This window comes from Corapipo altera, unplaced genomic scaffold, assembly GCF_003945725.1.
Source record: "Corapipo altera isolate COAL_440 unplaced genomic scaffold, ASM394572v1 0, whole genome shotgun sequence".
NCBI lineage: Eukaryota > Metazoa > Chordata > Aves > Passeriformes > Pipridae > Corapipo > Corapipo altera.
In genome coordinates, this window is record NW_020884872.1 from 77,319,140 (window position 1) to 77,331,200 (window position 12,061).

General features: G+C 33.8%; 2 protein-coding genes across 3 annotated transcripts in view; one reads left to right on the forward strand and one right to left on the reverse strand.

The window, feature by feature from the left end:
- Positions 1-12,061, reverse strand: part of DYNC2H1 (dynein cytoplasmic 2 heavy chain 1) — a 160,226-nt gene that overhangs the window by 137,893 nt on the left and 10,272 nt on the right. For both annotated transcript variants that reach the window (XM_027636185.1, XM_027636100.1), the window contains exons 12-20: positions 11,103-11,298; positions 10,022-10,117; positions 8,092-8,244; positions 7,883-7,981; positions 5,714-5,853; positions 5,395-5,623; positions 4,805-4,932; positions 3,426-3,541; positions 2,062-2,189 (exon numbers count right to left, since the gene is read on the reverse strand). In XM_027636185.1, the coding sequence (XP_027491986.1) occupies positions 2,062-2,189; positions 3,426-3,541; positions 4,805-4,932; positions 5,395-5,623; positions 5,714-5,853; positions 7,883-7,981; positions 8,092-8,244; positions 10,022-10,117; positions 11,103-11,298 (1,285 nt within the window). The remainder of the gene's footprint in view (positions 1-2,061; positions 2,190-3,425; positions 3,542-4,804; positions 4,933-5,394; positions 5,624-5,713; positions 5,854-7,882; positions 7,982-8,091; positions 8,245-10,021; positions 10,118-11,102; positions 11,299-12,061) is intronic.
- Positions 4,227-12,061, forward strand: part of DCUN1D5 (defective in cullin neddylation 1 domain containing 5) — a 34,064-nt gene continuing 26,229 nt past the window's right edge. Inside the window, exon 1 of the mRNA XM_027636308.1 lies at positions 4,227-4,234. The gene's annotated coding sequence lies outside the window, so the exon portion shown is untranslated. The remainder of the gene's footprint in view (positions 4,235-12,061) is intronic.

The window sequence follows — 12,061 nt, forward strand, 5'->3', positions numbered from 1 at the left end:
ATCCCTCCTTCCTTCTCTCTCTCCTTCTTTTTTTTTCTCTTATACTCATATAAAAGAGCACTGTTTTTTGTGACCTGATAACGCAGAAAAAAAATTCATCTTTTATTCCCACATATTAAGAGCCAGCAAAATTTGAAAGAGAAACCAAACCAACCCTTTTAAACTATGTAACTCAGAACAATCATCTGAGATAAACACACACAGTTCTACACATTTACCAAAATGTCTGATATGTATGTTTTCCTTTAAAAATTAAGAGATAAGAGGCACTAATGCCAAGAAGTAATTCTCTTCAACATCCAAAAACTCTCCCAGAGTTCCTACAAAATGTAAATAATTACACCCAGTAGCTGACTTTATCACTGGGACTTGATTCAGTTCCTCACAAATACATGTTTCGGGCCATCTGAGATGTTCGAGGGCACTTGCATGGCCTCCAGTTGCAACTATGGAAACGTAGAGGCCTCACAGAACTCCTCTGTTATGTCTGCCAGCCTTGTGAGGATGTTGGAAACGCATCTCAGTAACTCTAGAACTGCACTTTTGGGCAACTGGACCAGACTTCTGCTGAGTATATTAACAGCGCACGCACTGCAGACACCTGTACAGACCTAAACTCAAAGGCACTCATTTAGAACTGAATCCTTCAAAGTGTAAATATTGTCCGGTTGGGAAGAGTTAATATGGATTTTGCGGAATTCCACAATTTTGTAGAACTAGAGCTCTTTAAGGACATCAGTAAGGGTATGGATGAAGGAAAATTAAATCATATATTCCAACTGAGTTTGCAAAAAGCTTTTAACACAAACCCTCACCTAAGGTATATAAGGAAAATTGATAACCTTGATAAAAGAACAAAGGGCCTTGCACAGATAATTAATAGGGTAAAAGACAGAGAACAGCATTAGGAGGAGGCAGCTAGTTCCTGCAATGGGAAAAGGTCACCCACAGAATTCTGTAGGTACCTGTGCTGGACTGTTCAAGGTGTTTTATAAAAGAGTTGGAAAAGGAGACCAACCTGTGAGATGATAAAGTTTACTGATGATATTATGTCACTCCAAGCATTAAAATACTTCACCTGTGAAGTACTGCAGAATGAACTTAAAAGAAATAAGGACTGATGATAACAGTGACAAAAACTCAGGAAGACAGCCATGAAGTGATGTAAACATGAAAAAATAAATTTTACATGTACAAGTTGAATTCTAAGTTAACAATTGAACTTCAGGTTTGATATCTCAGGGTTATGACAACTAATTTTAAAAAAATGCCAGCTTAATCTAAGCAGTAGAAGCAAATCAAATGTTAGGAGTCACAGGAGTAAAAAAAAAAAAATAAAAGAGGTAATATTTCTATTTCATCATATAAATCCAGGGTTTATTCATATCTTAAAAACTGAAAAAATTCTGTTGGTCCCACAGAAAAGTGAAACAAAAAGAAAGGACTTACCAAAAGGCAACAAGGATGATCAAAGTTATGTGTGGGTTTATGCATAAGAAAAGCTTAGGTAAACTAACACTCTTCAATCTAGAAGAGAGACGGGTGATACCAGACACAAAAAAGAAGAATACAATCGTGTGTCATGAAAAGGTCCATATCTCTCCAATATAAGACATAAATGGTATAAAGTTAGCACATGGCAGGTGAAAAAAATATAAAAGAAAAGGTCCTTCATGTAATGGGTAATTGATCTACATTTTACCAGAGTACATTTTTGATTTCAAACATGTATTTGCAATCAAGAGAAGATGAGGTCAGGCTGTCAAAAAGAAATCACTGACTGTTACTATATGTTTAGGAACCACATAAAACTCAAAAAAATTCTGGTTGGAGGTTAGAAGTAAGGACAAGTATCAGATACTCTGTCCTGATTTTATATTTTCCCATAGGTAAGCCACTCTACTGCTGGACACAAATTACTGTGCTACATGGACTACTGCCTTGACCCTGCATGGCCACTGCATGGTCTATACTAGTTATTAATAAATGTAAGTTTTCATACTAGAAAGTAATTGCATTTTTTATAGCTGTTGTCCTAGATATGATAAAATGGTATCTTACCCCTTCTTTTCGTTCATGTAGGCTTAAATATTTTAAATTGTCTTCTGCTATTTCCTCTACAGTCTGGGGCCTAATCACTAATGTTTCCATGGCATCGGTGAGAAATGAAGAAACATCACAAAGGTGAGCTACATAATGATGGAAAACAAAGTTATCATGGAGAAAATATTGGTAGTTTTAAATATGCATGTCAGACAAATGCACAGTGATATAACATTGTCATAAGTATGCAAAGTATTTGCTTAAAAAATTGCAGACTCCAATCTTACATACTGCCTCAACAAAAATTGCACATTTGTGTTTACACATAGCTTTTTAAATGTAAACCACTGCACTCAATGTATGATTTAGGCCATAAGTATCAGAGTCCCTTCTGAACACTAATCATAAATACATAAGGCATTTGTTTATATACTTTCAAAAGCTGTATAGGTCTTTTTTTGGGTACACAGAGAGAAACAGATGTTAAAATTGCCTTTGGGTTCTTCGGGGGTTTATTGTGGGTTTTTTTTGGTTTTGGTTAGATTCTTTTAAAGAAGGTAAATAACTAAAGCCACCTTGCTTTATATATTGAAAAGACTCAAAAACAAATGCTTGATGAAGCTATAATGTTCTGTTTTCCTACCAAGGTAGATCTTTTTTGATACTGAGAAGGAAGCTGTACATTTCCAGGGAATCTTCCTTGAAAGATTCACCTTTCAGGCTATGGAAGTCATTCACTTTCTGCATAACCCCTGTTCTGTATTTCTGGTGATGATTGTTAGCTTTAAAGCACAGAGGATGGTTATTTCTCATCATCTACACATTATTCCATTTTGTCCTACTCTTCAAGATATAGACAGACCACCCGAAATTAGGGAAATGTTCTACATTCTTTAACACTCTGTGTTTTGACAGTCTAAGTGACAAGTAACTCTATGAAATAAGTCTACATTATTCAAGACTCTTCATGAAGTATTTCAGTTTGTAGAAGAAAAATCTAGTATTTTTAATTACAACATTTTATGATGTCTCCTCAAACACCTCAGTAACTTTCCTCTCTCAAACATCAAATAAATTTTCCTCTCTGAAACAACAAAGAAATAACGTTCATATGTATTCTTTTACATCTCAAAGAGATGTGGCCTAATCAAGTGAGCAGGAAAGACACACATGGACAACAAATGGTCTTAGGTTAGGTTTGTAGTGAAAAAGTAATGTTGAGGAGCACACAGTAGTAACAGATTACTTTCTCTGCACTGTGATTTCTGCAGCTCGCTGTGTCTGAGAGTAAAATATTTCTTTAAAAGAGTATTTACATTAACACAAATGTCCCCAAGTACAATAGAAACAAAACCAAAAATACTATCATTGAAATTATTTACCTTGAATAGATTTCCTCAAAGAAATGACAAGAACATCATACAACTTCTGGATGAAATCATCAATTACAGTTTTCACAGGGTTGCAATTGACAGTTAAACAATCTATCCTGATGGTGCTTCAAGAAAAAAAAAGACAGTAAATATTCAGTAGCACACCTAAATGTCAGTGTGTCTAAGACCTATGCGCATCTATAGTTTACCCTCATTTTTTTGCCTAATAAAAAATTTGCCTCATAATTCTACAACTAAAAGTCATAGTTTATTGGGAAAATTACTCATACTATTGAAATATTTACACCAATTATGCACATATATGCAGTTTTATGGGTACTGAGGTCCAATGCTCTGCTTCTCTAAATAGTTAGAAATTACTTGATTTTATATAACCAGTGCCATAAAATTCAAAAAGGCTATTACCATAATCAAAAGAAAAATACTTTCACTATTTGTACTTTTATGTTTTTAAATCTCAAATTTCCATTAGTTTACTAACCCTGCCTTCAATAGTCCTAAGAACAGAAGAAAAGCCATAGTGAGTCATTTCAAGGCCTCATATCTAATCAGCTCACAGTGACCACAAGTAGATGCCTAAAGAACACTAAGAAAAAGTCTACCTTATTTGATACTTTACAGAGTATCCTCCCTCACACCAATATTTTCAACTCATAGCACTTCTCAGCAACATGTTGCTTCTGGCTATAAGACATATCAGCCAGTTAGTTTCTCTTCTATTCATCTCAGCCTGTCCAGACTGACAAGATCTTTACTACTCAGATACTACTACTTTAGCCAACAAGTTCTACAAGTCCGTTCTCCAAAATGAAACGTCACCTCTTTTTCCTTGTTCTGCAAACAACTCCTTCCAGTTTCACTTAAGAACTCTAACCATACAGCACAGTAAGTTCCATGGGAATATATGTAAGAATAAAAGCCTACACTAGCATGTTTTAAATTGTAAGTTATAAGAGGTAATCAAATGTTTCAATACAGGAATTATCTCATGTATAAACATTCACTGTGTCTTTTGCTAACTGCCATATATGTATTTCTCATGTACAGGATTTAGCTAAAAGATTTTTAAAAATATCACGCTTTGTAATATTTAAGAATCAGCCCTGAATTTTGATGGAGTTTCCCATCATATCAGACAAAGTAATTAAAAGTTTTCAGAGAAGACTGAACAGATAAAAGACAGTAAGTGCCTAAAAAATAAAATGGAAAAATGAAAACCTAAACATTCAAAAAGTACATCAATATTTTAAAAACTCTAGAAGTTCTATCTATATCTTCATGTAAAGAGAAAATCTCTATTTTACTATTACCTTTAAAGTATCTGATAAAATACAGTGTTCAAACAAAAGAATAGAGTTACACTATACCTTGGAAGACGTTCTGCTTCTTTCCCTCTCACTTTTAATGCCTTAAAGTTTTTTTCCCAGTCCTGCTTGCTAGAAAGATGTGTTTTCACCAAAGATTCCATATCTACTTGGCCAATTACGATCCATTCCTTCCCAACATCATTTTTCATTTCATGGAAAAGAAATATTTCCCAGAATAAAAAAAATGTTTCTCGATAATATTAAAATAATAATGTTTTCAAGCAACATTCTCTTTAACCTTTGTGCCCCTTCATATACCTAGAGATTCTCTTCGTGCAAAAATCAGGAAATACAAAATGATTTTACATATTCACACATTTAAGGATAATCAAAAGGATTAGGATAGCAGGACTGAAAAGACAGCTATAATACAGAGGTTTCAATGGGAACTGTGTATATATTTTTCAAGTTAGGCATATGCTTTAGTGGTTGACTAACACGGGTCGACTTACTAAGGTTTTGCTTATATGTCTTGCAGAAAAGGACAATAATGCACACGTCAATGCTCAATTATTTCTAGGGTGTCCGAAGCATACACGAATACAAATCTAAGATTAAAAAAGTATCAGTCAGCCCAATACTGAAAATACCTTGAATTGATTAGAAACGTCTGTCAGCCTTCTGAATAAATCCTCTGCTTTACTGAAAGCAGTCAGAAATCCACTTGCATTTCTTTCAGTCATAACAGTGAATATAGATTCATCATCTGCTTCACTTACTCCCCTAAACTGATTTGGAATAGAGATGAATCTCTTCATTTCTCTGTAATATCTAGCTCGTACTTCTTCGAAAGGAGGTCTGAATTGCAACCGGCCTTGTCTAAGAAATGAAACAGATAATGAAAAATTAATATTTTAATGTAACCTGAGCCTAAATACTTTCTTATAAGGCAAAAAAAAAAAATCTTACTTGAATGTTAGATCAATATTTATCTCTGGTAAATTCTCATTGAGTGCTTCTAAGCCCATTTGATACTGATGCTCCAGAGCTTTGTAAAGTTGATGATTCCAGTGTTGTCTCCAAGCTTTCATATCATTCGATTTGAAACCCTAAAATTTAACAATGTTTATTTTTTATTTTTATTTCTCAAACCATAATTATACGCTGAAACTGCACACAGTACAATATCTGAAGACTAGGACCTCAGTAAAGTTCACTGAAGTATCACACCACTGGAACAGACTTCCCAGGGAAGTGGTCATGGCACCAAGCCTGTCAGAGTTTAAGGATCATCTGGACAACATACTTAAGTCATATGGTTTAGTTTTAGGTAGCCCTGTAAAGAGCAGAGGGTTAGACTCAATGGTCCTTGTGGGACCTTTCTAACTCAAGATATTCTTTGGTAATGTGACCAGTTTGAACATTAGGAAGATCTAGAGTTATTGCATTTATTTCAAATTAATATAGGAATAACAAAAAAAAAAAACACAAATCAAAGAGTCTCTATGGCAGTTCAGCATAAGAACTTCACTGAAGTTTACTACAAGATTCTTCAAGGTTACTCTAAAATGCACAGGACTTGGCTAGAAATAAGAAAAAGAGCTGGCTGAATGAGAGATTTAAACTATATTACAACATAAGCTACCTTTTAAACAGTATTTAAAAAAATTCTTGTGTGTTTACACAGACCAACGTTAACTACTAAGTTAGCAAAGATTTTATCTCAAAGAATTCAGACTTTCATTAGAATCTGCTACACTGCACTGTAAGAAAGTGTAAATCCCTATCTATCAAGACTGTAAATGGTCTCTTACAAGTTGTCCAGGGATTTTTAAAAGAACAACACAAGCTAGAGAAGAAATTAGAAGCTTCTTCCAGCTTAACAGGTACTCTTGTTTAATTGAATAGTGATTTAGATAGGGCTTTTGAGGCAGTCAAGGGCTGCTGCAGAAAGCTACACAGTTAAGGCCCACCCTACAATTCAAGGCTGCCCAGAGGAACTCTTCCAACAGAAAGATTCTAGAGATTAAGAAAATCTGAAATTGTCTCAATTAAGCCTTCAGACAATCATAAATAGGGTTTAAGAAATATGTAAAATCTTGATGACAACAGGAGTAAGACTATACCATTTTGTAATTTTTGGATGGTGAAAAAGGTACATTTGGTTAAGTTTTATAACTCCTAGTCAAAGATATTTAAAAAGTGATTAATATAGTTTTGTTAATTTTCCATCTAAAAATATTCTGTAATACCAAAACAATTTTCAAACAGATCCTAAGGCAAATATAGATTGTTTTCGTAAAATAAAAATCTGCAAACTAAACTTCAAAAGAAATTACAAACTAAAACTGGAATCAATACACTTATTTATTTTTCTTATTATCCTTAGAAAATGAAAACAAAATTATAAGTAAAATACTGTAGAGATACTGTATTTATTTGACTGGCAAATACCAACTGGGTTTGCATTAGAAAGGTTAGGAACAACACATCCATCTAAGAATATAGTTCTTTGATTGCTGAAGGCTATAGGAAAAATTAAACTGACTGGAATAATACCTCAAAATAGATTAGGTGATGTAATATTACCTACCTACTTTAATAATATGACATTCTTAAACAAAATCTTTATCATCTTAATGATCTTAAAGGTCTTTTGCTACTCAAATGATTGTGTGATTCTACTCTAAAAGTTGACAGTTGATAAGTGAACAAACAAAAACTTATCTTTTTCATTATTTCAGGCAGGAATGCATTTTAATTCTAAGCTTTACACATTTGTTCTATTCTATCCAGGGATCACTCATATCTGCACCAATTTCTTTGTTTTACCTTGCATTAATGGCTCAGACATAACTGATCTACATTATCTAAGGTTTTCCCATTTCTTCATCTAACATGTGTCATTGACCAAAAGTTCTCCCATGACTAGTGTGAGATCAAAGAGATTGCCTTCCTCCTCCTCATCTGAGATTTTACCTCTCATCTGACATTAACCAGTACACACTTGGTTTTCCTGACCCAGCTAGTAACTCCTTAATCAAAATTAATTCAATCATGCCATGTTTGAGTCTTTAATTTTGATTACTGTTGAAAAGTCAAATGTTCACAGTTTGCAGCATGGTAATGAAACCCTGCCTGTGACTCGAGGCTGGCAAAACCAGTTCTGAGCTCCTGGAGTCCATCTTTCCAACGCTGCTGCTGCCGAAGTAGATCAATATTCATAAGCGATATAACCTGTTAAAAGAATTTTAAGGAATAATAAACATACTCATCACCATGTAAATGAAAGAAAGGGTAAGGTAAGCTATAAGAGACACAATTTCAATTTCATATGGAAAATATACCTTTTCAATGAAGTTTGTGTGCCACTTCCTTAGTTTTCTATTTTCAGTGGAAAGCTGTTCAGCAGCAGCTTGAAGTTTTTGGATATAAGCTTCCAGTTCTCTGGGATTATCCCATGTTATTTGAGCTTTTCCTCCAGGACCAGATTTTGAATGCTTTAAAAACATACAAACTTCATCAGATTTATTGACAAATATAGTCTACCAGCTAGCATACAGGAAGTGATAATACGAAAAAGTAAAAAATGGAGAACCTTCCTTTCCCTAACTGCATTAGAGACAAAATAATCTGGCAAATCACAGACATGTAGGCATAGCATTATAGCTACATCAATGCACTGGGGAAGGATTAATAACAGACTCTTAACAGAGTTTGAAATAAATTTACTTATGTTGAGACTTCTGCCCCACAAACATAAGCAGACAGCTCAAGATGAGAGGAAATTTCTCTTTCTCTTTGTTCTGCACAGACCAAAAACAAAAATGTGACACTAATAATTGCTAATCAACTTCACCTGTTTATCATTAAATAATTTTTTTTAAATTACAGTGTAAAACTTCACTGACTCACATAAGCAGATTTGGGGAGTTTCATTTCTCTGGGCTTTTTATCAAGGTTCTGGTGATTTTATGCAGTAGAAAATCAGAAGACAAAAGCATCTGAAGTTCCAGAGCTAGATCTATTCTTAAAAGATGCAGGGTAGAAATCACATTAAAGAGGAGAGTATGTTGTGGTTTTGAACACCTGTGCACCATCACTATCTCAGGGGTTGCACACTAAAAGAATCTGTAGCATAATATATAATCAGCTAAAGCAAAACTTAAGAGATAGTTTGGGAACTTTTTCCAGGACACTTTTGAATCTACAGTTTGGTTTGCAGTCTTCACCATTTTTTATGAACAAATCTCAATGCAAGCATCCCTTCTACTCCCAGCCCCAGTCTTATAATCTGTCTTGCAAAACGATTCTCAGGAGTGAGTTTCCAATTGTTCCTGTAATGCTTGCTCTGGCGGCACCACTCTCCAGTACAGAGTTTATGGGCATGTTATAATTCATGAGCCATTCTCACATTGTAAGAGCATTAGAACAGGCTGGAGTGCTTGCAACTGATCAAAACCAGTAAACTGAAATTCATTATAGACGTGCTTCTCCAGACATAAAATAGAGATATGTTGTCAAAAAAAATGTGGATTGTAGTAGTGTTCATATTGTGCCTTCAAAGTAGAAAAATTAAAATAAATAAAGTCCTCCAAATTGACCCAAATTCCTTAAAAGAACCTAAGGATAGTGAACTTCCTAGCAAAAAAGAAAAGAAACATTATTCTCAGAGCAACTATATTATTTCTGAATACCAACCCACTGTAACAAACTGCATGTATAAGTCAATAACCAGATAGATGCACAGATTCTTTGTTCTTAGCCTAAAATAGAAACTAGCTGGCTACTTCTAACCTGCTCAAAACACAAATTAGAGATATTCAAGAGAATTACGAAATCCAGAGAGGTTTAATAATAGACAAAACAGTGAAACCATTCCTTAATATTAATTTATCTCCAGAATAAAGCATATGCCAATCTTATTAAACAGACCAAAATAATATTATTTAGAATAGCTAACACAGGAGTTATGTTACCAACTATTAAGGAATTGACCATATCATAGTTCAGGTCCAATTCAAACACTAAAAATAATTTCCGAGAGAGTATATTATGCTAATATCCAAGTTAAAAAGAAGTAAGCAGTTGTTTAAATGACAATATATATAAAAAAAAAAGACCAAATGATTTCAATAAACATTAATTAAACAGGTGCCGTTGCTTGGATGGGAAGGCTACAGTTAAAAAGTCCAGCAATAAACGCAGAAAAAACCAGCACATAATAAGAACAGATACCACTGAAATTAAAAATACAAAAGAGGATAATTCTTTCACCTTAATTATCTGTTCAAATGCTAGAGCAGACTGTAACATCATTGGCTTCTGACTCTTAATCATTTGTTGATCAATAGAATTATAAAAATGTGCCACCTGTAAAAATAGAGATTAAATGTACAAGAACAGATAAAAATATTTATATGCAAATAATTGTAACCCAGAACATTCCTGAAAATATTGCCCAATCAATCTCATTAAGAAATGAGAACTAACTACACAAGTAAAGTATTTAGAAATATATACATATAATGCTAATGTGATTCTATCTTCTTCTAGTAATGAATTCTAATAGAAAAAAGGCTGCTTCTTACACATCTGAGGTGATTATGCTTCACCCTAAGTGAAATAGGTTCAGTCTCTGATTTGTTATTTTATGCAAATGTTGGTATCTAGTGCCATTTCAGAGACCTTCACGTATCAATGACATCCACCAGAATATGACACAAGCTAAAAATATCTGTTTACTTCCAGATGGACAGCTGCTTTAGTTGTCCACACATAGACATTTAGTGCCTTTTGACATAAGTAAGGTTTCTACTTGGGCATCTGTCAGTGATCCAGATGTGTGGGTATCTTGCAGGTCTTATGTCATCTCTGCCTTAGCTGTACAGGTATCTCAGCTATCAATGACACCTCATGTGAATAAAAACTTTCCTAGCATTGAATGCAATCAAAAAAATACACCACCCACTCCCCCCAAAGAACCTACACATATTTCCATTAAAATACTTATTAACATATTTTCAGTTCAAAACTAGCAATGGTGAGGACAAGTCGCTTCATTTTATGACATTTTCCTTCAGTCACAATATCAAAAACGGAGATTAAAATCAGGTGATCACTTAATTACTTGTCTTATTTTTGTATATTCATGCAGTAACTTCACACAGCTTTAATACTGTATTTCAAAAGAAGATACATTCTGAAATAGTAAAGCATTTCTTTATTTTTGTTTTCTTTTATGTACTTAGCTAATTTGTTCAAGAAACCACAAAGACAGAAAAGACAGCAGTCTAGAAAAGTTCCACGAACTAAAGCTGGGAAGTCAGAACACGAAGTTATTAATTTAATCTTATACCTGTTTAAGGATGACTGCCTGCTTGCAGAACTTTTGTGTAGTGTTTGCAACATGCTGTATTTTAGTTGGTATAGCAAATCCAAGTGCTGATAGCTGACGTACTTCTCTTAAGAGAGTCACCAAACGATCAGAATAAAGTATATTCAATGTTCCAGAAATGTGATCCAACTCCATCACAGGGCTATTAGCTTGGATACTGAACCAAAATAAAGCAGATTACTGAATGTGATATTTATCCATTCTTAGATGCATTTTATCATAATAAACTATTCTAAAAAGCTTGATGTCACTCTATTATGTTTTTCTACACTTATTAAAAGTTTAATTTACTCAGAATTTTTTCCAGTAACCTTTCTTTTAATTCAAAGCCAATGAAGACAATAAGAAATTAACAATGCCTATTGGTTTTGCTCATAAAGTGCTTCTGGTTTGTGACAATAGTTAACCTGTAACGCACAGCTAGACAGTATTTCTCAAATACACTGTATCCATCATAATCTCTCAAGCAGGCACTTTACAGGCCCCAGTCTTCAGCGTTGCAAAGGGAGAAAAATAATCTGATAGAATCAGCCCAAGAACCAGGACTTGGATCAGTAAAGCACTTTGATACATGCAACCAAATACTAATAAGAACATCAGCCTGACTTCAGATTTTACTTCTTTTTTTTTCTACTTTAGTAATGCTTCTACTACCATCCTTCAAGGCTTCTTTCATAAAAACTTCAACTTTACTCATTTTTTCTTTTTTTGTCATCTTTTTTCTAGTTTCCATATCCATTGTATTCCCCTTTTTTAGTGAGCTACCTCTTTTCTTGTCCTTTTAATCACATGACATCTTTTAAAATCTTACAGTAACAAAATTTTATGGTACTAATAAACTTAGATGGCTCCATTATATTGGAGTTTATATATAATTATATTAGAGTGCTAAATCTGGTTATTTGCCATATTTGAGCATT